The following is a 25,216-nucleotide window of genomic DNA, read 5'->3' on the forward strand; positions in this document are numbered from 1 at the left end:
TTATTATTGTCAAGCCAAGGCCATTTTTCCCTCTAATGAGGCACGAACATAAAGAGAATTGGGAGTTTCCTGGTGGAATGTCACATTCCTCCTATCAAACATCCTTGTTAGTGAGATTTAGGTTTAGAAGAAATTTAACTTTATTTACATCTCCTTCTACCTCAGCCTCCTTCAGTTTTTATGGAGGGGGAGGGTGACATTAGGGCTTGAGGAACTGAGTTATTTGCCTCTGGAAATTGGGCTATTGATAAGGTAGCTTCTTTGCTGTAAATCACTAGGACATTTGTAGATGGAGGGAGACTCCTGTCTTGCAGGATTGTGATCTCTGCAAGTTAACTATTTGTTTCTCTTTTAGGGCAGCCAGGGGGGCCTGAGGAATGTCACACATATTACCAAGGGGAGCAGGTAGAGAGAGGGTGAAAGGTGCCAGCTTTTGCTTTGTCCTCAGCCAGCCTTCTGCTCCCTCATCACTTACAGACTCTGTACCCCCATATTCCAGGAGCTGCTGAGGCATCCTCCCCATAAATGTCCTCTCTCACTAAAGCTGACCAGAAGCAGCTTTCTATTACCTGCAACAAAGGAGTCTCACTGAGACCTCCCAAGATTGCCTTTCTAAGAGTCACACCTGTTTATCCATAATTCCACTTTATGAAACCTAGCATAAGGAAAACATCTGAAAAACAAAAGCAAAGACTGGACCATTACCTACAGTCACACACATACACAAAATCAGAAACAAACCAAACATCTCCCAGAGAGGCATCTCACATTATTGTCTGTGCCAAAAAGGACTTGCTATACCCTTAAGCGAATTATGCCCAACTTCCTAAAATGGATACAGCCATTAAAAATACTTATAAAACGTGTGAAATAGAGTGCCTGGGGGGCTCAGTTGGTTAAGGGACTGCCTTTGGCTCAGGTCATGATCCCAGAGTCCTGGGATCAAGTCCTACATTGGGCTCCCAGCTCCACAGGGAGTCTACTTCTCCCTCTGACAGATCTCTCTCTCCCTCTCTCTTTCTCTCTAGCAAATAAAATCTTCTAAAAAGTGTGAAATAGGATGAAAATGTTTACATTATCATGTTGAGGGATAAGTGGAATACAATACTGTTATTACCTGTAATTGCAGCTATATAGTTTTACAAATTAAGTTCACAGGTAGAAAACTATTAGTTTTTGACAGGTGTGCTGAAATGTAATAACATAGTAATAGCTTTTCCTTTCTATCGGAAGTTATTTTCCAATTAATGATGAGCTCACTTTAAAACTATATCATAAGACAAATATAGAAACCATACAAGGCATAGGGCACAGGTGTCAGGCATTCCCTGTCATAGAGCTCAGAGAAGACCACCAGCTCGAGGCAGACACGTGTCTCAGATTACAAGAACAAAAGGAAGACGAATGCAAAGAACACACAAAGGGCTGTCGTCAGCCAGTGTGCACTGCTAAGAATCTCCTAGACGCAAGGTTCAAAGGCAAAACTGCACGTGGTGACAGCCCTGTGGGATCACAGGGTAAAAAAGGGGCAAACGCATGTGATGTGGGAAAGGCACTTTCCAATATGACACAACACAAGTCTCATTTTAAAGGCTGGCTGCAGAAGAAGAACAGCACATCTCCTTAGGGTCTCAGAACGTTCTCTGTTAGCCTGGGAGGACCAGAAAGTTGAGGTCTGAAGACCTAAACTGCAACCTCAACTCTGTTACTCAATAGTGTAGCCCTGGGCCTCACAGGTCTCATTTACATCTCGTGTAAACTGGGAAGGTAGAGGTTCTTTGGTTGTTAAGGAGCAGGAACGGACTCAGGTCAGCATAGCTAAAGGGAATCTGTGGGGAGGAAACTGGGGTGGTGCAAGACCCCCAAGGCAGCTGGGCCTTGCAAGTGTCTGGAACCAGGGACTGAAGAGTCCTCAGAAGCCATCTCTGCCACCTCAGGTCTCTGAACATCTCTGTCTTCTTCCTTCTCTGCTGGCAGAACGCAGCCTCCACACCTCCTTACTCTTACTCTTACCTCTCCTGCCTCTTGAATAACTGGTGTCTTAGCTCAGGCTACCATAACAAAATACTACAGACTGGGTGGCTTAAACAAGGGCAATTTATTCTCCCACAGTTCTAGAGCTGGAAGTCAAGATAGTGGTGCTGGCATGGCCCCGTTCTGGTGAGGACCTACGAATACCTGCCTTCTCCCTGTGTCCTCGCGTAGCCGAGGGAGAGCTCTCCGGAATCTCTCCTCATGACACTGCTCCCATGATGGGGCGGCTCCACCCTCATGAGCTCATCAAAACCTAAGTATCTCCCAAAGGCACCATGTCCAAATCTCATCACACTGGGGTTAGAGCTTCAACATATGAATTCTGTGGGAGCACAGTTCAGTCTGTAGCAACTGGCTACCTCAAACTCTCCCTACTCTGTTGCCAGGGGAGGAAAAATATAATTGGCTCAGCCTGGGTCAGATGTCCACTTTGATCCAATCAGCCACAACCAAGTGGAGAGGGCAGGTCATTCAGCACAACCATGGCTGCTGGAGCCTAGCATGACCTCCAGGACTAACCTTGACACCTGAACGAAACACTACTGACAGCAGGTCAAAAAGTATTCATTTCCTTTTTTTTAAAAAAAATATTTTATTTATTTATTTGACAGAGATCACAAGTAGGCAGAGAGGCAGGCAGAGAAGAGGAAGCAGGCTCCCTGCAGAGCAGAGAGCCCAATGCGGGGCTCGATCCCAGGACCCTGAGATCATGACCTGAGCCAAAGGCAGAGGCTTTAACCCACTGAGCCACCCAGGCACCCCCTGTTTTAAAAATATATATATTTTATTTATTTATTTGACAGAGATCACAAGTAGGTCATTTCCTTTTCATCAGTATTCCTACAAAATGAAAAACTAAACTCTCATTGAGGATAAAGGTTATACCTGTCTTACTTACTATGTATGACCTCCTTAGGACCCACCACAGAACCAGGCACACAGGAGACATTCAATGACTTTGTTGTTGCTTTCTGGTTAAATGAGGCTGGACGTGCAGAGAAAAGGATAAAGAATTTGTGCTCCAAGGATATATATACAGACATATCATCACCTTCTAGGACCAGAGTATGTTTTCTACCCTAAAGGTCAGAAGATTTCCCTTCAAGTCAACCTTTCTTCTTTTTAATGTTTCCCAAAGAAAACTATCATATATCATTGTTTAGAAATTCTTCTATATGTACATTGAGTTTTTAAAAAAAACACACACACATGAAGTGTATAGAGGACAAAAGGAAGCAAAAGATAAGCTGCCTACCTTCAAGGGACCTGAGCCCAAGAGACAAGTCATCAATACTGGTGAAGTTAAAAAAAAAAAAAATTTATGAGCTTAGAAGTACAAAAATGTGTCTCACGACATCGGGGTAGAATACTGTCCAATGACTGGTGATAGCTATTTGTGCATGCTTTGAGCTTATAGACCAAGAATCTATCATTAAATGGTCTAGGTAGAAAAAGTGAGCCTTAAAGACGGACAGGATATAGCTGGAGGCCGGGGAGTATCATTGAGCAGAGAAGAAGCAATGACTCAAGTCAGAGCATGGAAAGCTCACAGCACATGGTCATGGGGAGCAGTGAAAAATAAAGTCATTCAGAACTACATTATGGAGGGCCTGAACACCAGAGCACTCTCTCTACATTGGATTATTAAGATGATGTACGGGAGAGAAGAGACAAGAACCTGGAGACTGCATGGACAAGTCATGCTGGGTAGCTATTGTTTTGTCTTATGCTGGAAGGCCAGCAAGGGACTATGCATTATCTGAGGTAATGGGCACTGCATTCCTTTCCTATGGCTGTTGTAACAAAGTCCCCTGAACTTGGTGGTTTAGAATAACAGAAATTTATTCTCTCATAGTTCTGGAAGCTAGAAGTCTAAAACCAAGGTTCTGGTACAGCCAAGCTCAAAGACTGAGGGAGAATCCTTCCTTGCCTTCTCCTAGTTTCTAGCGATTGCCAGCAATCCCTGGTGTCCCTTGGCCTGTAGAGGCATCACTCCAAAATGCTTCCGTTGTCACATTATATTCTGCCTGCATGTCTCAGTCTGTGTCCAAATTTCCTTCTCCTTATATGGGCACCAGCCATTGGATTAGAGCCAACTCTAAGCCAGTATGAACTCATCCAAACTCGATTACATTGGCAAAGGTCCTATTACCAAATAAAGTCCTATTCTGAGGTCTCAGGTGGACATGAATTTTGGGAGGGACACTATTTACCCCAGTGCAGACACTGAGCAACCCTCACCCTTACATGCTGGGTTTAGAAGCTAACAGCCACACAAGAAACTGTTCCGCCATCACGCACCGGTAGTGCCTTGCTGCACAGCCAACAGAGATGTCACCAAGGCAGTCCTTGCACTAGACTTGCACCTTGAACAGGATAGGACCATCTGGCTTCCAAAACTCCTTCTGATTCTGCATGTGTGTAGTTCAAGGTAGTTCAATTATTTCTGTTCTCCTGATTCACCAATTTAGCTCTTTTCTTCCCATTTCCATTGCCAAGACTCTGCTTCCACCCTTGTTGTGACAAGCCTGACTCCAATACAGGGCTGTCACATCACGACCCCCCTTACAAAAACCCTCCATGGGTCCCCACTGCCTAAAAGCAAAGTTTTGTATTTTGAACCTCCAATCTACCTTTCCCAGCTGAACTTCCAAGACGTCACTGCACTAGTTCTCTACTCAAGCCAGTCTGGTCCTTCAAACACAACGAGGACATTCTCACCCCTCCACCTAACCTCATCCCACCTGGGACATGCCTCCCTCCCTACAGAAGGATATCCAAAGTGCATGTGGATGACCATTTGTACTCTTTCTGCATGACCATTCTCTTTTACGCAGTCTCCCCAGACCAGCCCGCCCAGCCCACAGGACCTCAGAGTTTCCCTGAGTCTCACTAGACCCTTACTCTCACAGTCTTCCACTCTGAATGATTCTTTCACACACACAGGGGATACAGCAACACTGAGCAAACACAAAGGCTGTGATACGGGCCGGATCCAAGGCTCTAACATTTAAGAACTGGGCATTTAAGAACTTCCTTCACCTTTCAAAACCTCAGATGGCTCATCTGGAAAATGGAAATAATACTTCCTCCCACACAGGACGACCGTCAGGAGTAGTGAAACAATGCGTGCACACGGCCAAAGCAACATCTGATACAGAGTGCGGGCATGTCAATAAAAGTGCTTATCTGTATTATGGTAAAATGGATCTAAGTTTTACCTTTAGATTAAGGGAACAAGGCACAGATCTGCGTCCCTCCAGCACCTAGCAGCAAAATGTCGATGATGACTCCGAGTGACAGGTGTCAGGGCAGGTGAGACTCCAGGAAACATTTAGCTACCTGTTCCCCTCTCACACTTTCATTTTATGAATGGGGAGACTGAGACCCAGGCAGCGTAGGTGACTCACTAAGGCCACAGAACTATTTTTTTTGTTTTTGTTTTGTTTTTAAAGATTTTATTTATTTATTTATTTGACAGAGAGAGAGATCACAAGTAGGCAGAGAGGCAGGCAGAGAGAGGGGGGAAGCAGGCTCACCGCTGAGCAGAGAGCCCGACGTGGGGCTTGATCCCAGGGCACTGAGATCATGACCTGAGCTGAAGGCAGAGGCTTAACCCACTGAGCCACCCAGGCGCCCCAGGCCACAGAACTATTAAGCGGCATGACTGAACGGGGCCATGACTATGTTCTTGCACCACATGCTGAAACCAGTTTGGGCCTTGGTTACCTCACTGGCAAAACGGGGATACTAATACCCACTTCCCCAGCTTGCTCTGGAAATACTGGGGATGGAAATAACCAGGTGTAAGATGAGAAATGGTAACTACCAGCAGCCTGTCAGAACTGGGCCAAGCAGAGGCTGAGGAGATCTGGGAGCATGAGGTCCATGGGAAGCTCAGCTCAGCTGTGGGGCTGAGTGACCCCAGCTGAATCACCCTGCTGTGCCAGATCTCCTGTTTCTTCCAACGAAAGACAGAAATCTGGATTTAAGTGCCTCATCTCTCAATGTTAAAGGTTGGTAACAGAGTCAAATCTAAAATGCTGCAAGGCAAAAAATTAAAATAAAATAAAAGAGAGTAAAATAAAATACAGCACAACATGTAAGGCAAACAAGCACATGCGGGCTGCTCCCAGCTTGGAAGCCACCACATTTAGGACCCAATATCCGACAATGGACATGAGAGCAGGCTGAAATCTCTCAGGTAGCACACTCATGTAAAGGAAGGACTGACCTTCAGGGACTGGTAGAGCTCAGTTACCCAGGAAGCTGTCTTCCAGTCCCCGCCCCCCGCCCCCCCCCCCCCCCCCCCCCCCGAGATCAGAGCTCCCCACCAAGCGACGTCACCTAGCCCCACAGCCTCTTGCCTGTTGCGGGCATGCTGTGACCACAGCTGACCTCATCCTGCCGCCAGCCCGCCAGCCCACAGCGGCAGCTAGGCTCCCAGGCATCCATGGCAGCCGGGGAGTGGCCCGTGCCTTGCCAGGAAACCACCTCCCCACCCAGAGCCTCATAAAGCACGATGAATTGCCTAAGGGAAGCGCTGAGCCTCCATCAGGCCGGAGAGGCCACTGTGGGGGCTGGACTAGCCCAGGCTGACCTCAGAGTTGGGATCCCAGCCCCTCCTGAGATGAGGCGGGCACAGGTGTGTTGTGCAGGCGGGCCGAGCCAGGCTGGCCAGGATAGGAAACCCAGTCACCGGGCTAGACTGCTACCAAGGAAGGACAAAAGCATATCCTGCAGCTCCTTAAATTGATTCTCTTGGGCTTGGGTGGACAGAAGCCACGCTAACAGCTCACCAGCCCATCCAGTGCTCCTCATCCCCACTTCTCTCCCCTCATAGGGGTGGAGGAGGCAGTTCCTAAAGGTCCTGTCTCTTTCCTCCTTAGTCTATTGTCCCACAGCTCCTCATCATAACATTGAAGACCCTGCAGGGCCCCTGAGACTCTGGGGAGGGGCTGAGCAGGTGTTACAGGGTCTACCTTGCTCTGAGCAGTCAACACTTCTAGGACAAGCAGAGGAGGGGGGCGGTGTGAACAACCAGGGAACCTACATGCCAGGAGACTCCACCCAGCACCACAAAGAGGAAGAGAAGTCCATGATCATCCAGCCCATGCAGGTAGAGCTGGGCCCAGAATCTACACCCCAAGTCCCACCCAGGCCGGGGCCAGCTGGTGCTGCTGGCCACCTCATGTTTCTCAGCATACAGCTCCACCACTAATTTGCTGGGGAACCTGGGGCAGCCTACTTAGCTCTCTGGGCTTCAGTTTTATCATTTGGAAAAGAGATGGTAATGCTCACATTGTATGCGTGCTGTAGTAATAACAACACAGAGCCTTAGGGAAAACTGCTCTAATGGTAATGACTCCATTTCTCTTGTTGTGGCCCAACTCTCAGCCCACAGTAGCATCTCACTAAATGCCGGGTGACGGAGCACCTGTGCTGAATGAACAAAGAATGGCTTGGCACGAGATCTGTCATGTAGTGGGTGCTCAGTAGAGTCTTTTACGTTGTCATGGAAACTAAACTTTGGTGGATATTTGCCTGTGTCCTTTCCCCGAGTCCCATGTAGCCCCTGTGCTTTGGAGAAGTTGACCATAGTCCAGGTCCAGAGTGGGTCTTGGCTGTTATAAATAAATCAGCACATCACATCCTCCAGCCACAGGGATTGGCTCAGGGACAGATGTGTGACCAAAGTCAGGAAAGCAAGGGGCTTGCTAGGAGTTTCTGGGGGAAGAAACTTTTTTGTGTCCCACAGAAGATGCTTTCCTATGCCGAACATCAGTGAGAAACTCAACCCCCCTGGAAGCTTCCAGCAACCTCTTGGGACCATGAGGGGAGCCAGCCTTAACCACGGGTTCATGCACAGACCAAGAGAACCTGCTGCTCCACCGCTAATCTTGTGCTACTGGATCGAGCCTCACCTGAAGTCAGTGCCAATCTAAACTTTAAGTTACGTAAGCCAGCATGAACTGTATTTTTCCTCTTAGAACCAAAAGAATTCTGATAGAACCTTCAAACTTCAAATATGAAGAATCAAGAGGAGACCATCTAACAGTGTCAGATAAGATATTCTGATGTACCCTCCCACTGAAAACAACTAAAAATTCTGGATTTAAATAAGTTGTACATCTTTTTACCAAGTGGTCAAGTTTAGTGTCACTAATTATGGGAGAGTCTGATATTCTGTCCTCCTGAAAGAAGGTGGTAGGAGATACTCCTCATCATCTGCACGATATTTGACCAGACTCTCATCAAGAGGACAAGTCTGACAAATCCAGAAAAGTCTCTGTCACAGATGGCTTAGATGCTTCAGAAAGTCAGGGGGAGGCAAGAAGTAGGGGAGAGAACTGTTCTAGATCGGTCAAAAGACACAATTGCCAAATTTAATGTGTAAACTTGAACTGGATCCAATGAGTAACAATAAAAAAAAATACACAAAACACTTTTAAAAACTGGGGTTAATCTGAGTACAGACCACATACATTTTGGATGCTGATGCAAAATTAGAGTTGGTTTTCTTGGGTGTGGTAATGGTTTTCACTTGTACAGAAGAGCCAACCGTGCTCAAAAGATGATCCACAGACTCCTGGGAGACCCCAAAACCCACTGTTCAGTCATGAGAGTAGGTGGAGAGAAAACAGTATTTCCCTCCGGGAATCTGTAACCACAGCCTGCCTTCACCCATTTGCAGCCCAAATTTATACTAACCAAGTGGTCAAATTAAAAAATCTCAAGAATTCACTTTCTAGGGCTCTAATATTGGTAATGCCTCTAGACACCCAGCAGAAGCAAATGCAATTGTCTGGAGGAACCTACCTTTAACCCAGGCCTCAAAGTATTCCTACAGATAAAGTCCCAAAGAATACAAGCTTATGGGGAAAAGGATGGAAGGAAGGAAGAAAGGAAAGGGAAGGGAAAGAAAGGAAGACTGATGTTAAATTGGAAAACATACAATGTACCCAAAAGAAACAACAGATAGTTGAGTTAGACCTAAAAAAAGAATTTAGATGCTGGAATGATCAGACTCAGAACATAAAATAAATATGTGTAGAGGAATAAATTTGAATTTAAAAGATGGAAGGAAGGGGCACCTGGGTAGCTCAGTGGGTTAAAGCCTCTGCCTTCGGCTCAGGTCATGATCCTGGCTGCCTGGGATCGAGCCCCCATAGGGCTCTCTGCTCAGCGGGGAGCCTGCTTCCTCCTCTCTCTCTGCCTGCCTCTCTGCCTACTTGTGATCTCTTTCTGTCAAATAAATAAATAAAATCTTTTTTGAAAAAAAGATGGAAGGAACACAAACCATAAAACACATTCACACCATTCTGAAACCACTAAATAAAAATTTGAAAATATAATAGCTGAAATTTAACAATCAATGGATGTTCAGCAGCTGAGTAGAAATGGCTGAGGAGACGGACATGAAGGAAGTTATTCATAATGCAATGACAGAAGAAGGAATCAGAAAGAAATGAAGACATATGGGGATAGAATAAGAACATGTAACCTGGGCGCCTGGGTGGCTCAGTGGGTTAAGCCACTGCCTTCGGCTCAGGTCATGGTCTCAGGGTCCTGGGATCGAGTCCTGCGTCGGGCTCTCTGCTCGGCAGGGAGCCTGCTTCCCTCTCTCTCTCTCTCTCTCTCTCTGCTTGCCTCTCTGTCTACTTGTGATCTCTCTCTGACAAATAAATAAATAAAAATCTTTAAAAAATAGAAAATTTAAAAAAAAAGAACATGTAACCTACGTCTAATGAGTGTGCTAGAAGAGAGGTCAAAAGTTATGGAATGCAGAAGCAACGTTAATGATAACTTGGAAAAATGTTTTAGATAAATGAAGCCCTCACCTAAAACTGATTCAAGAAAATAGATAAAATCTATAATCATTAAAGAAATGTAATAACTAGTTTAAAATATTCCCATATATAAAGCACCTAGCTGTTAAGTTATCCCAAAAAGAAATCCGATCTTATATAGACTATCCCAGAGCATAGAAAAAGAGGATACACCCTCAACTTCATTTATGAGGCTAGCATAATATTAATACTAAAATCAGATAAGTACAAGATAGCCAATACCACTCATAAACATATATTTTTAAAAAATATAAATATTAACTAAATATTAACAATTTGAATCCAGGATTGTTCTAACAATACAAAAAAAAATGTGTGACTGAATTCAGTTTATTCCAGAAGGCAAGGTTGGCTTAATGGCAAAAATAATTATTACAACTTGTCTCTTAATAGATTAAGAGCCAGAAAAATATATTGTCATCTTAATGGAAGCATTAGAGAAAATACAGTATCATTCATTATAAAAACTCAGAGGAAACTAGGAATAGAAAGAAACTTAGAGTAATAAAGTTTATTTCTGAAACCCCTACAGCAAACACAATACTTTATAGGGGAAGGTTGACACATTCCTTTTAAAATCAGGAATAAAAAAGCAAGTATGCCACTTTAAGTATCACCACTTTAAGTCACCTTGCATTAGAGAGTTTTACCATTGCAGTAAGGGGGAGGGAAAAAAGGGAATAATTGCTGCAAAGACACAACACTGTGCTATAATCTCAGATGACATGACTATTTATCTGGAAATCCTAAAAGAATCTACAGTTTAGCAAGCTTTCATTTTTCTAACAAAAAGCGGCAAGATGAAAATTTTAAGATGATACTGACATCAACAAATATCAAGTATTTGGGAATAAATATAACAAACGACATAGAAGACACAGCCAAACTCACAAAAGTTTACTGAATATAATTAAAGCCCTAAATAAAGAGATCGGTACCATGTTTATGAATTAGAACACTCATTACCTTAAGAACATCAAATTTCCATTGGTCCATACATTCAACGCTATTCCAATCAAACTCCCAACAGATTTAAGAGCAAGTGTGAGTGTGTGTCTGCAATAACACATAATTCTAAACTGTATAAAAAAGAGGAAAGTACGGGACACTTGGGTGGCTCAGTTGGTTAAGAGGTTGCCTTCAGCTCAGGTCAGGATCCCAAGGTCCTGGGATCAAGTCCCACGTTGGGCTCCTTGCTCAGCAGGGAGCCTGCTTCTCCCTCTGCTCTCCACTCCCCCTGCTTGTATTCTCTCTCTCTCTCTCCCTTTCTCTCCCCGCTCTGGCAAATAAATAAATATCTTAAAAAAAAAAAAAAAGAGGAAAGTGCTAAGGCACTCTTGAAGGTGGGGGCTTGCCATTCCAGACATCAAGTCTTTTTGCTATTAAGACAGTGGTAGTGTCGCAGAGCCAAACTGTTCAATGGAACAGAAGAAGGAGCTCAGAAACAAACTCTCACATCTTTAGAAACTTAATTTTTGACAAGGCTGGGCATTGCAGATCTGAAAAGAAAGAATGAACTTTATAATAAATGGTGCTAGGACAACATTTTATTTATTAAAAAAAAAGAAGAAATTCTGGCATCCTTCATCATACCATATACAAAAATCATCTCAAGATGGAGCAGGAAATTAAATGTGAATGGCAAAACAATGAAACTGGTAGGAGCAATATAGGAGAATATCTTCATTATGTCAGGTAGGCAAGGTTTTCCTAAGACATAAGAAGCCTAAACTACCAGTAAAAAGAATGGATAAATCCATTACTTAATATTAAGAACTTCTGTTCATCAAAATACATCATAAAGACAAAGGAAAAATAAACCACAGACTGGGAAAAGACATTTGTAACACGTAAGTGACAGAGGATTAGGGTCTAGAATATTTAAAGAACTCCTACAAATTAATAAGGTAAGGACAAGAGAAAATTTGGCAAGACTTGAACAGGCCCTTCACAGGAGAGAAAACAGGAATGGGCAATAAACATATGAAAAGATGTTCAGTCTCATTAGTATTCAGGGAAATGCAAATTAAAACCATAATGAGATTCCATTTTGTACCCACCAGACTGGCAAAAATTCTAAAGTGTGACAATATCAAGTGACAGCAAAGCCCTGGTGCAACGGAAATTATATATATATATATATATATATATATATATATATATATTTATGCATTATATATATATATATGAATGTATATTGAATATGAATATATATTGAAATATAGAATCAATATATAATGAAAAATATATATGTATATCTATTGCAGAAGGAAAACCATCTTGTAAAACCATTTGTGAAGAACAAGATGTGCAGGGGCCTTGCCAGTTTAGATATCAAGAATTTTTATAAAGTTATATAATTAATACAGTGTGGTCCTTGTGTGGGATCAGATTGGTTAATGGGATACAACAAAGAGCCCAGAAATAGACTTATACATCTATGAAAATTTAATTTATGTTATTTGGGCAAGTGAAAAAAGCCTATACCCTATGCCTCAATCATTCTGTTCCTAAAGAAATTTGTGCACAGGTGTACCTAGAAACAAGACAGTTCACTGCAGCACTCTTCACAAGAATGAAAGAGAAAAACAAAAATCTAGAAAGAACCCTAACCTCCATCAAAAGTTGGGTATACTGATCCAATGAACATAATGTTCTATTTCTTCAACAGGCACTGAGTAAAGTAGTGTTTACTGCATTGTTACCCATTATACCTTCACCATTTATTAGCAGTCTTTTCTGTTGTATTTTACAAGTCAAGGTAAGTCTGGAAAAGGAGACAAAATAAGATCTTAGAACCCCAGAGTGTTCACCTTTCTTTAGTCTGTTTTTAGATGAGCTTTCTTCAGTTTAGTGGGAGCAGAACCAGCAGCCATGGGAGACTGAGTAACAACCCCCCTGCCCAAATATCCAGGGCCTAGTCCCTAGAACCTAGGAATGTTACCTTATATGGCAAAAGAAACATGGCAGGTGTGGGTAAGGATTTTGAGACGGGAGAGGAGCCCGGATGCTCTAGGTGGGCTGTAAAGGTAATCACAAGGGTCCTTGTAGGAGAGAGGCAGGGGAGGATAGAAAGACAGAAAGAAGGCAAAGTGACGACAGAAGCAGAGACTGGAGGGATGTGGTCACAAAGAATGCCAACAGCCACCAGAAGCTGGAAGAAGCAAGGAATGGATTTTCCCCTGGAGCTTCTAGAACTCCCGCCAACATCTGGGTTTTAGCAACAAAAGACTCATTTCAAAATTCAGGCCTCTAAAACTCTAAGAGACTTATTTCTGTTGTTTTGAGCCACCAAGTTTATAGCTCTTACAGCAGCAATTACAGACTAATATAGTGGGTGAGCATGCTCAACCTCACCCATCTGTGTGTCCCAGCCCGTCTTCACTTAGTACACCCCCTCTCTCCTCTGCCTCTTCTCTCCCAACACTGGATGCCACAGAGTTCCCCAGGCAGACAGATGCAGCAGTGGGTCAATGCCTTCATAGGTCAGATGCACCACTTCCCCTGCTGAAAGGGCTCCTTCTTACAATTTCCAACCAAAGCCAGAAAACTCATTCACACATGCCCATAAAAGACCCACTTGATGGAAAGAGTGTTGGTTGGGTGGGGGACATTTGAATCCAAGTCCAAGTTTCCCACTGACTGGCTATGTGACCTCATCAACTTCTCAAAGATGGAACTGGAATCCATTCATATTTATATTCCTGGTACCCAGGGTAGGGCTTGGCACAAAGCACATGGTCAATAAATAGAGAGTGAATCAATGAATGAATGAATCAGTCTTGTACAAGGACAGAAGGCCTATCCACTGAAAAAGAATCTTTCCAATAACTCTTATCCCTCTTCCTCTACCACTGTAATGGAAAATATTTAAATCATAGTCTTAAAGTTGGAAGGTCTTAGGGTTGGAAGCCAAGAACTTGTTGCCTCACATAGCAACAATTACTAGAAATACTGTCCTATCAAACCAAATGTTGGTCTTCTAGTTACCACTGGTCTTAATCCAACCCCTGTTAACAACATAAAACTAAGCACTTTCAGAAACTAAGACCTGGCCTCAAGTCTTGGTAAATGACCTAAGCCCTCTGGTCCTGTCTTCCTTCTCAATCAAATAAAAGCCTGAGTCACTAAAATGCCTTCCAGCTCTAAGATGTAGTGTAAAACACATTCCTCCCTCGGTGTTCAATCTCTCACCATTTAAAACTATCCACTGAGCTTTTATTTCAATACTTTATTTTCCTTATTTTTAAAAAAAGATTTCATTTATTTATTTGAGAGAGAGAGAGAGATCACAAGCAGGGGCAGAGGGAGTGGGAGAAGCAAGCTCCCCACTGAGCAGGGAGCCTGATACAGAACTAGATTTCAGGACCCTGGGATCATGACCTGAGCCAAAGGCAGATGCTCAACTGACTGAGCCACCCAGGTGTTCTATTTTCTACTTTTGGAATTGCTTCTTTTCCAGTGGGTCCATTCCTCTCCCTACTCAGCCCCAGGATCTGTTGTTTTCTTGTATTTTCAGCTCTTTATTTTTTCACTTAGGAAGGCTTATTCAAAGGATTCTAGGTAATAGTTATTGTAGATAAATTATATATATATATATATATATATACATATACATTTTTAAATATATGTGTGTTATTCATTTATTTATGTCTAGAGGGCTAAGTCTGCTGCTGGTAGCATTTAACTCCTGCTTAACGGTGGCTGTTACTTCAGGTGTTTTGTAATTTTGAAGTGCGAATTCATGGCCTTTGAGCTAATCCAATGTATATTGTAGGCCCTTAGAGTGACTGGATTAATTTCTGCAAAATAATCCAGGAGTAACCCTGGCCAGACTAATTTTTATGTTAATCTCTCAACCATGGATATTCTGACCATGCAGGATGCAATCATTTAAGACCCCAAACCCATATGAGGACAGGTCCATGGATGGTTTCAAAGTCCCAAGGGAGATTTTTTTCCCCCACCAAGAACCCAGGGCAAGACAGACAAGCTTTGCTGTCAATTTCCCTGTACTTATGGGTCTATCCTTCTACTCAGAACTTCACTGCAGAATAGTGCTTCAAGTTTCAGTTATATGCAAGTGTTCAGCTCTGACTTATTATCTCCACAAACCCAAGGGCCCCTCTTTTCTCTATGTTGATATTAAAACCAAGCTAAGCCAATCCTCTTGACTGGTATATTAAAGATGGTTGCAAATTATTTGCTATCCCTCCCACTGAAAGGTGGAGTCTAGTCTGCCTCCCTTCAAATCTAGGTTGGCCATAGTATGTGCTTGGCCAATAGAATGCAAAAGTGTTATCCTGGGACTTCTGATGCCAGGTCAGAAGAAGTCCTAGGGTTTCTACTGTTGCTTCTTGGACATTCACTCTTAAAGTCTGAGGTCTTCAGACCTCCGTGCTGGAAAAACCACATAGGAAGACCACATGGAGAGGTCTCGGAACACATGAAAAGGAAGAGGGGTCCAGTCTGCCACTGCCATTTGCTGCATCCCAGTGAGGACCGGACATCATGGAGCAGAGAGGAGTTATGTGTCCTGCATCTTGTTCCAAATTCCTGACCCACAGAGCCAGGGAGAGGATAACAAAATGACTGCTGATTCCAGCTACGTTCAGGACAATCCGGTAAAGTCTGGTAAGCCCCTTCTGTAACACTAGCTTACACCCCTGTGAAACGATTCCTCCTCTGCTCTGTCTTTTGGCAAATTCCCTTATTCACCTAAAGCCTCAGCTATGCTATTGAGAGGAACACTTATATTTTATCCAAAACTTTTGTAAATTTTAAAATTCAGTTTTATTATGAGAGGACTTCCAAACCATTTAGTTTTTCATCCTGCCAGAAACAGGAATTCAGTCTTTCATTTTACAGATGAGAAAATGGAGGCTTAGAGGGTCAAGTCACTTGCCATAGTCACAAATCAAGGTTCTACCAATGTGGGTATAAAAAAGGATCTTCTCACCCCAAAAGGAATACTGAGTCATCATTAACTCAACAAGTATTTTTTAAACACCTAGTGTGAGCATGGCAGTACTTTAGGCACTGGGAAAACAGCTGTGAACAAGATGAGAGTCTCAGAGTCGTAGAGATCAAATTCTATGTGAAGAGACAGACCACAAGCCAGTTAATAAATGAATTAAAAGCATAATTTCAGGGAGTGCAAAGGGGATCGAGTGGTATGTGAGATGTATTTTGGAGAAGAGGGTCAGAAAAAGAGGTGACATTTGAGCAGAGACCTAAATGGAAAGAGGGTGACGACCATGGACCACCTAGGTGAATGTGTCCTGGGCAGGGGGAACAGCAAGGGCAAAGGTCCTTGAGTGAGACCAGCCTGCCGCCTTCCAGGAATCATGGGGAAGCCACAGCTGAGTGTGGGGAGAGCAGCACAAGGTGAGTTCAGGACAGTGGGCAGGGGCCAGGCCTTGCTGAGTCTCATGACATGGTAAGGAAACTGAATTTTATAATTAACGTCACAGAAGTCCTCTGGACAATTTTTAAATGGCAGGGGAACGCCATGAGCTATCTTATATTTGAAATAAATCATTGGAGGGACAGGCATAGAAGCAGGGAAAACAATTAGGAGGGTTTTGTAATGGTCCGGGAGAGTAGAAATGGGGTTGGAACATGATGGTGGCAATGGAAGGAGGACTCAGTTGGACGGAGAAGCAGTCTGAAGACAGAGCCGAGAGCACTCCCTGATAAAACTGGATTCCACAGGACACAGGATCGAAGAGGTTACAGATCCTGCTGTATCCTTGCAGCTTCCTCAAGAGGGACACATGGGGACCGCTGGTTCTCGGCCACTTTTGCTCGTGAGAAAAAAATCCCTGCCTGTTTCTGAAAATCCACTCTAAGTCCCCAGCATCAGCTGACTGTGCTTACCATGCCTCTTTCTCAAGGTGGGCTGTGTCCCACTCTCCTCTGAATAGCATGATCCGCTCAGCCTAATATTACGTCTGACGGGCATTGTCTTGGCAGCCTGAACCCAAAGTCAGGCAAACTAAATTCTACACAAATCACAACTAGGTAGCCCATCTGTGAAAGTTTTGTAGTTGGGCACTTGGTTGGGGGAGCGCAATGATGCCATTCAGAATGCATAAAAAGTCAGGGTTTTGACCACTCAGAACCAAGAAAGATGAATCACAGTCCAGCACAAATGACCCATTTGGGGTTGAATTCTGGTTCTACAGCCAGTGATGGGAACCTCAGACAAGCCCATTTCTTTAATTTCACAGGAGAGATGATGATATCTGACTCAGCGATTCCTGAGCTTCATGAGAATCTTGATACGAGGCAGATTCACTAGGTCTTGGTGGGACCCGGGATTCTGCATTCCTAACCAGCTCTCAGGGATGCCAGTGCTGCTGGTACACAGACACTATTTAAGTAGCTAGGTCCTAACTTTCTTACGGGCACCCACTACACATGAAGAAAGGTGTGAGGCAAACAAAGAAACAGTCATGATCCTTAAGGAGAGGTACATACACAAACCAGTATCTCCTCTCCATTTACCTGTGCATTGCCAAATTCTCCCCTTTGGCCTACAGGCCTTCTCCGTGTGCCAGGGGGTGTAGCCACCAACAGCCTCACCTTCACGTCTTTCCAGCTCTGGACCCTATAGGCAAGGCTGTTTTCTTTTAGCTCCAAATCAACAAGCTCTGGGGAAAGACCTGGTGCCTCAGTTTAGGTCACACACCCACCTCTGGACCAATCTCTGTGCCTAGGGAAATGTGCAGCTAGGCTTGGGTCACATGCCCACTCCTGTGGCTGAGCAGAGGACAGTAGGATAGGGTATGTTGCCAAGAAGGGAAGGGGAATCTCCTTTTGAAGCCCAGAGGATCATCCATAGACCCTACAAGGAGGTAGAAAGGATGTGAATGCATGAGCACCCAAGAGAAGGCCAGGGTAGAATTTCATGACTGGAGAAAGGCAAAGAAAGAAAGGGAAAATGTGATATATATAAATGATGGTCCTAAGAGGAAAGAGGCAGCTGAGAGAGCCACCAGGCTGGATAGCCCGGGTACTGGCAAGAAGAAGGACCTTTGGCCTACAACTGCCAGTGACTGACAAGGCCTACTGGAGGTGGGATGTTTAGGAGGGGATGCAAACTTAGGTAACGAATGCAGCTCTAGGGATGCCTCGGTGGCTCAGTGGTTAAAGCCTCTGCCTCCAGCTCGGGTCATGATCTCAGGGTCCTGGGATCGAGCCCTGCATCGGGCTCTCTGCTCAGCAGGGAGCCCGCTTCCCTCTCTCTCTCTGCCTGCCTCTCTGCCTACTTGTGATCTCTGTCAAATAAATAAATAAAATCTTTAAAAAAAAAAAAAAAGAATGCAGCTCTGTTTACTAACTGAGGACAATGTATAAAATTCTGACAGAGGGGTTCTCAGATCAGAAATGGACTAAGTCTAGGAGAGCCAATACTGAACCAACAGGTGTGCCCCTCGTTATCCTCTTCCTTACACGAAACATTCACAGGACTCCTACCCCATGGAGTCCCATCCAGAGTCCTACTTGCCACGATAGTATCCCAGGCAGCCTCCTATCAATCATGAGATGAAACTCACTTGCAATTCCTGGTCTAGGTACGCGCGCCATGCTTGAAGGCCTGCATCAGATTACCTGTCAAGATCCTTCAGACATCCCGACTGGGTGCCAAGTACTTGGTCCTTTATCTATATTTCTTTCTTTCTTTATTTTTTTTTTTGTAATCCCAGAAAAGCCCCTGGGTGCAACTAAAGAAAACCCAAAGGGAAAACAATGTGCTTCTGTGTGAAGACATGAGATTTGAAAGTTCAAAACAAACATATAGAACGATCCATCTTCCAATCCATCAGGGCCAATCCATCCAAGGCCCCGAAGTGAGAGGAAAACATCCTCATAACCCAAATGCAACCCCCCTGAGCTCTTGCTGATTCTTGGAAAAATTCTCACTGACACCAAGAATCCTGGCAACCAGTTGGGCATGTGCGTGGCTCATCCCAGACAATGAAAGTCCAAACAAGCCATGCGTTGTAACTATTGTCCTCCCATCCCCACCGGCCTCTGGAACCTCCTTGAAAAATGCACGCAAGCACGCACGCGCTCACAAACACACACACACACACAGATGAAACAAAATGGCAGCCTCAGTAGGTGGCCACTGAGGGCCTGACTCCCTCTTCTGTCATTCTCTTCCTCTTGCAAATACATGCTCCAAAAACGATAGCTCACTTCAGAAGGAAGGGGAAACTAAGCCAGTCATAACCAGGTAAGACCCTCACTTGTCAGCTAACCTTCAAAGAAGACACAATGGAGGAAAGTGCCCAGAAGCAAATTCCCAGCAGGCAGGCAAGATTAATAAACAAAAGACCAAGGCAGCAGAACAGCAGTGAAATTGAATTTGGTATTTTTCACTTCCTGAGGATATTCCTCTTGTTTATAAACACGGTGCATGTGGGCCAGCTGAGGGAGTAGGGGACAAGGAAGGGGTCTAGAGGGGCACCAGGACCTCCAATGTGATACTGGTCCACAGCCTTATCTCACAGACCAGGAGCAGGGTCCCAGGGTGAGAACAGGCACCCTCTGGATTAGAACAGTGGGTCAGTCCAGTGCTGGGACTAGACCCCAAATCCTCTGACTTCCAGCTCAACACTTCCCCTCTCGTGATTCAACTGAAAGATTTACCTAGCTCCTACCCTATACCATGCCAGAGTGCCAGGAAATAAATCCTCAACAAACCTAAACCTCCAATTAATGGGATCATTTTTCTGCATTCCACTTTTTAAAAGCAAGCTCCAAAGAAAGGCAAGTCCATGTTTAAGGATGTAAGGCCTTTTCATTGATTTCCATTTGTTTTGCAACAGTTGGAGAATATCTTGAGGACAACTCACATTCTTTCTAGTCTTCTTTATTTGTACATCCTTGACTGGGACAGATAGACTTTATGCTCCAAATCACAGTCCTGGGACATAGCCAGATCTGTAGCCATTAAACTAAGACTCTCTTAAACATCAGACTGGACTTTCTAAAAACTTTTTTTTTTTTTTAAAGAAGTGCACTGTGAAAATAAGGGTTTCTTCTGTACAGCTTTTAGTTATTTGGAGAATTGTTAAAATTAGAACTCTCTTTTCCCCACACAGCAAACTGGAGTTTTGGTCCAATAACCAAAGGGGAAGTTCTGGATTCATTTAGCCAACATCCTGGGCCTCAGCCAAAATTCTGTCCAAAGACAATGTGACCAACACCTGCTCCTTGGAATAAATGCTTCAAGATAGTGCATTCTCCCAAGAAGGCAGAAAGCAACCTCTGTGTGAATCCTCCAGGGCACATAAACCTACTCTCCCCAGTTCAAAATTCACTGGTGCCTAAGGCTTGAGTTCTTTGTAAAGAAAACTAAGTCTTGTAAATGAGGCAAGCAGGCCAGTCATAAACGAAGGGAAATAAGCCATGGTTCCAGTCCTAAAAACACTCAGAGCCAATGGCAAGATAGGTATCTACAAGCACCATGTGGCTCTGCCTGGACACCATCAGCTTGTCTTGAGGGATCTGGTTGGAAGGAAGACACTCCCTCTCCATCCTCAGAACACAGGGATAGGTCTTCCTTAAATGTTCTTTCATGTCACAGAGGCTTACAAAGCCCTGAAAAAGTTTCTTATAGGAAATGGGACTGGTGGACAAAAATCACAGGATGCCAGAGCAAAGGTCTTGGGAGCTTGAAAGAGGTCAATTTCAGACAACGGTCAAGGATAGGCATAGGTAGAAAGGGCATCGGACCAAAAATCCAGAGCCTGTTTTCTTCACCAGCTCACCTTGTGTCCTTGGGCAAGGCACACTCCCTCTACAGTTTTACAGATGAGAGGGGAGAAGGAATGGGTGGTTTTCATTAGTGCTAAAATCTATATATTTCTCAAATTATTTTTTATTTAGAACCCGAATATACAAACCAAACAAAGGGGGAGTTACTCCCATTGATCAGGGCTGGGAGCCCAGAGCCCACCCACTCAGGCTGGGTGGTCCTCAGGGAAGCCAGTTTGCAAAACACAGGAGTAGATTAAGTCTGAGAGCCCCTTCCAGAGCTCTTACCTCGGCCCTCTCTTAATTATCTGGTGTGTGGTGGAGGAACGGAAATGCTCCACAATTTATGAATCACGTGTTCTTGAAATCTTTGTAACGGCAACATGAGGTTAACTAGCTCCTGAACTAGGATCTCTTGTGAACTGGCATCTGTTGGCAAGAGACAGAACTGGGATTTGAACCAAGGGTTTTCTGACTCCAAATTCAGTATTCCTATTCCTTGCTAAGAGAGATGCGGAAATTTGGGCTGAATCAATAAATTCCTTGAACTAGAAATGTAAATGTATGTGCATACATGCATAGGAGAAACATCTTGAAGACGAGACCTTTCACAATTACCATTAGCTATCTCTGTGTGGTGATAATGTGGATGATTTTCAATCTATTTATCTATATTTTCTGATTTTCCTATAATGAGCAGGTTATTATTTAAGTGAAACCGGTACTGCTAACTAAATTGGTTTTTAATAATTGACACCTGACACTTCCATGTTGGGTTTCTATAAAGACAGTGATCAGGAGATAGGTGGTATCCCTGACCTTTTGGAGTTGATGGAGGAAATAACACCCCCAAATCCCACAAATTCTCCCTTGGGGCAGAGGGTCCTGGACTGACCTGAGGGGCAGTTCTCCTGTCATTTAAGTTCTCTGAAGCTTCACTTCTGGGGAGCATGGTTTTAAAAAATAACAGCAACACTGAGACCCCTCCCAAGTGATGCCTCTTTTCTCTACCCTACTCAGCTGCCTTGTGTAGTAGGAGAGGAAGAATGCTCATAAAATTAAAGATGCTCACATGGACCCCAGACTAGAAGCTCTCACTCTCCAGGGGGCCAGGCCTAGTGCAGTAGAACCTATAGAAAATGAGCTCTCCAGCCAGGCCAATGGGAGTCTCCGGCCACACCCTGAGGGCTCCCCAGAAGTCACTGCCAAATATGAAGATCACACACTAGTTCAGGAGAAAAAAATACCACCCTGACGGCAAGACAGGCCTTGGTCAGGCATGAGGTGGGGCAAGGCGTTCCAGTCGCTTCCCTGTATTATTCATGCCAGCTCTGCCCTCAGAAATCTTCTAAATATTTAACATGCCACCTCGAGGTATAGCACAAACCCCAGCAGTGGCAACAGCTGTGGAGAGGGCTGCATAGAATGGATGACTTGGGGGCCAGCAGGCACAAACACTGGCTTTGGGATGAAAGCCCAGAATGGTGGCAGGGCTACAATGCTGAGAATGACTTCAGAAGGCTGCCTCTGGCTGCTTCTTAGAAAATCAGTAAAGGACAGGAGATGGGAGATATATCACAACGTTGGGAGTGATGGTGCACAATGAACCAGAGTCTGGAGCCCCTCTTTCCCAGACAAAGAAAGAGCCTGAGGTGCACCTCCCACCCACACTCTCCAGGCCAATTTCAGCCCTGGCTCCCCTGAGCAGGTGGCACATCTGTCCTGACTCAGGCAAAAATGGTTAGGGAAGGAGAGGAACTGCTACAGCCATGTGTAGCTCCAAAGGGAAATAAATCCACGAGGAAAGGAGCTCTTCAAATGTCTACTCAGCTCTGGGGCTTGACAGAGAAAAACGCCCCCCATAACCCACCCCGAATGACTTCACAGAGGCCTCACCCCAGATGACTCTGCGCTCTCCTACAAGGCCTGGGAGGTGTCACTGCCACCACCTGAGCGGCTGTCACTTCGAAATTTCCCGTGAATTTCTGCAGATGTCTGCCCCTATCTCTCCCTCAGACCCCCGCCAAAGGAATCAGACATGAGGTCCGCCAGGCGTCTGCCCCAAGATTCCTACACGTCCCCGCTGTGTCCTACTTGCCTTTACCGCTGTCAATCTGAGAAACCGAAAAAGGAGTATTCTTTCAATCCCAGTCGGAGCCCCTCCTTCATCTCTCCACCCTTCTCCGCGCCGACCCCTCCAGGCAGCGCCCCAGGCTCGGCTGGGCTCTGTCATTTTCACCTGACAAAAGCGCGGCGGCGCGGCGCGGCGACGGCAGACCCCGCCAGCGTTTCTCCCAAAGGAGACAGACGCGTGTCCCCCGCGGCGCGCCCATTCGGGGCCTCCGCAAATCCCACCCACTCGGGGAACAAAAGCGGCCGGGGCGCTGCGGGGCGCAGCCAGCTCAGTCCCCGTGCGCCCCCGCCCTCGCCGCCCCGCCCGCCTGTCCCCCGCGCCCGGGCCCGGGCCCGCAGGGTAGCAGCCGCGTCCTGTGTCGCCCGCTTGCAGGCGTCCTCGGCAGCTACTGTACCTGCTAAATTTAGCGGCCGCCGGGTATTAATAGCCGGAGCGAACGGGGCCGGGCGCTGCAGGGGCCCGGGCAGCCCGGGGGCCAGGGGCGGAGAAGGAGGGGAAGGAAGGGGCGCGGGAAAAGCCACTTACACCACTAGCCTGGAGATGATCCATGACACCATGGCGGGCGGGCGGGTGGGCGAGCGGGCGCCGGCAACGCGGCGCGGCTCGGCTCGTCTGCTGGCGGAGCGGGCGGCTGCGGCGCTCCGGCAACGTCCGTCCGCGCACGGCCGCCGCCGCCACCAGACTGAGCGCGCCCGCCGCCCTGCCCGGCGCTCGCGCGTCAGCGCAGCCGCGGCACGTTCCCGCGGCGGCGGCGGCGGCCCCAGCCCCCCGGGGCTCGGCGGGCCCGCGGCGATTGGGCGGTGAGCAGGTCGGGCACCCGCGGGACCCGCCCCGACCCGATCGCCACAGCCCGAGGCTGAATTTGGGCGGTTCCTCCGCGCCCTGGTGCGCGGGGCGCTCCAATGGAACCCCGAGGTGGCCCCTTCGGCAGGACACCTGGGTGCTGCCCCACCCTCAGGTTTATGGTGGGGGAAACCAAGGCCTGGACCTGGACCTTGGGAATCTAGCTACACCTGTTCTGGTTGGGGATGCTGTCATCCCTTACTTGGACCCTGCGCTAGCCTCCTAAGGGACTTACCTGTATTCAGGCCTGACCCCTCCAATCTGTCCCCCAACAAAGCATCATATGCATAAGAAACAAATATGGGCATTTGTCTCCCCTCGTTAAAATACTAAAGAATTTTTTCATAATCTGGTCCTTGCCTGCAAAATCATTGCCACCACCATTCCCCAAAGAGCCATTTAACTCTTTCCAACTGAGGCATTTTGGATTCGCAAAATGCTATTCCCTCTCTCCTGTTCACACACTCCATGCCTCACCTTCTTCTTCAAGACTCAGATAAAAGGTTATTTGTTGAGGAAGGCCTTTCCTAGGGGGCCGCTCCAGCATTGCTTTGTAGAATTGGCTCAGGGATACAATCTAGCCAGGAAGAAGCTAGAAGCTGCTACAGCATAGCACCGGTGCCCTGCTGAGGCATTCTGGTGCCTTAAGCAAAAGGGAAAATGGTATCCTATACACAGGGCCTTAGATATTTTTTTAAATAGCATTAAATATTATTTATCTTGATAACTGCATTTTATGGCACGCCCTTAAATTTTGCCCCTAAAACAAATGCCTCATTTTTCTCACCTGGGTCCTGGCCCTTATTATATAAGTTCTGATACATTATTCCCTTAGGCTTGGAAAACCTTTGTCCACTTTTTTCCTCTGTTCTGCCTCTGCCTTCCTCATCCCCCTCCATGGTGCTCTCCCAGAGCACTATTCCCCTTTACTGATGCTCATGTCATGTATAATTCAGTGTCAGATGTGAGAGGCACCAGAGAGAGCTAGCTTGAAGCTTTCTTTAAAGGAGCCCTGCCCAACATGGCTTGCTTACTAGCAGAGGCAAGGAGACCTCAGACTTTGACAGAAAGAGGCTGGGAATGTGCTAGCAGTGTGTGTGAGAGAGAGAGAGAGAGAAACAGAAACAGAGATTGCAGGAAGAAGAAAGACCTTGCCCATAGTAAAGGGACGGAGGTGAGACATCTATGACAAGGGGTTTCCAAAGGACCCATAAAATACCTGTAATTTAGCTTAGTTTAGTTGTTGTTAAATGCTATCTTGACCCAGTTTTGAGGCCCTCACTAGAAGCTGGTTAGTTCCCCTTCTTGCGTAGCCCATTAAGTCCATACCCCCAACCACCTCCTTATCAGGCTCTCACACTTCAGGCCTAATTGCTCCAGGGTCAGGTACCAGACTACCAGAGACAGCTCCTTTGCCCTAGAGCCCAGTGTATATATTCAAAGAAGCCAATGCTAAACCTGCTTGTTCTGCCTTGCTCTTTACTTCCTGCAGAAACCACAGTTCCCCTCTCTCCCTCCGCCTTATAACCTACTCCGGGTTTACGCCCTTAATGGCATGCTGTGTTCTGTCCAGGGAACTTGCAGG

The 25,216-nt window shown here is 45.7% G+C and overlaps 1 protein-coding gene across 4 annotated transcripts in view; it reads right to left on the reverse strand.

The window, feature by feature from the left end:
- REEP1 (receptor accessory protein 1) overlaps positions 1 to 23,597 on the reverse strand; it is a 105,255-nt gene extending 81,658 nt beyond the window's left edge. For 3 of the 4 annotated variants that reach the window (XR_006606453.1, XM_013051223.2, XM_004742353.3), the window contains exon 1: positions 23,314 to 23,597. Coding sequence is in view for 3 of the 4 variants with exons in the window: in XM_013051223.2 (XP_012906677.1) it covers positions 23,314 to 23,345 (32 nt within the window). In the remaining variant the exon portion in view is untranslated. The remainder of the gene's footprint in view (positions 1 to 23,313) is intronic. The other variant, XM_013051224.2, reaches the window with a different exon arrangement.
- Between the last annotated feature and the right edge of the window lie 1,619 nt (positions 23,598 to 25,216).

The sequence above is a fragment of the Mustela putorius genome, unplaced genomic scaffold (assembly GCF_011764305.1).
Source record: "Mustela putorius furo isolate JIRA1106 unplaced genomic scaffold, ASM1176430v1.1 tig00000281_pilon_pilon_pilon, whole genome shotgun sequence".
Classification (NCBI taxonomy): Eukaryota; Metazoa; Chordata; class Mammalia; order Carnivora; family Mustelidae; genus Mustela; species Mustela putorius.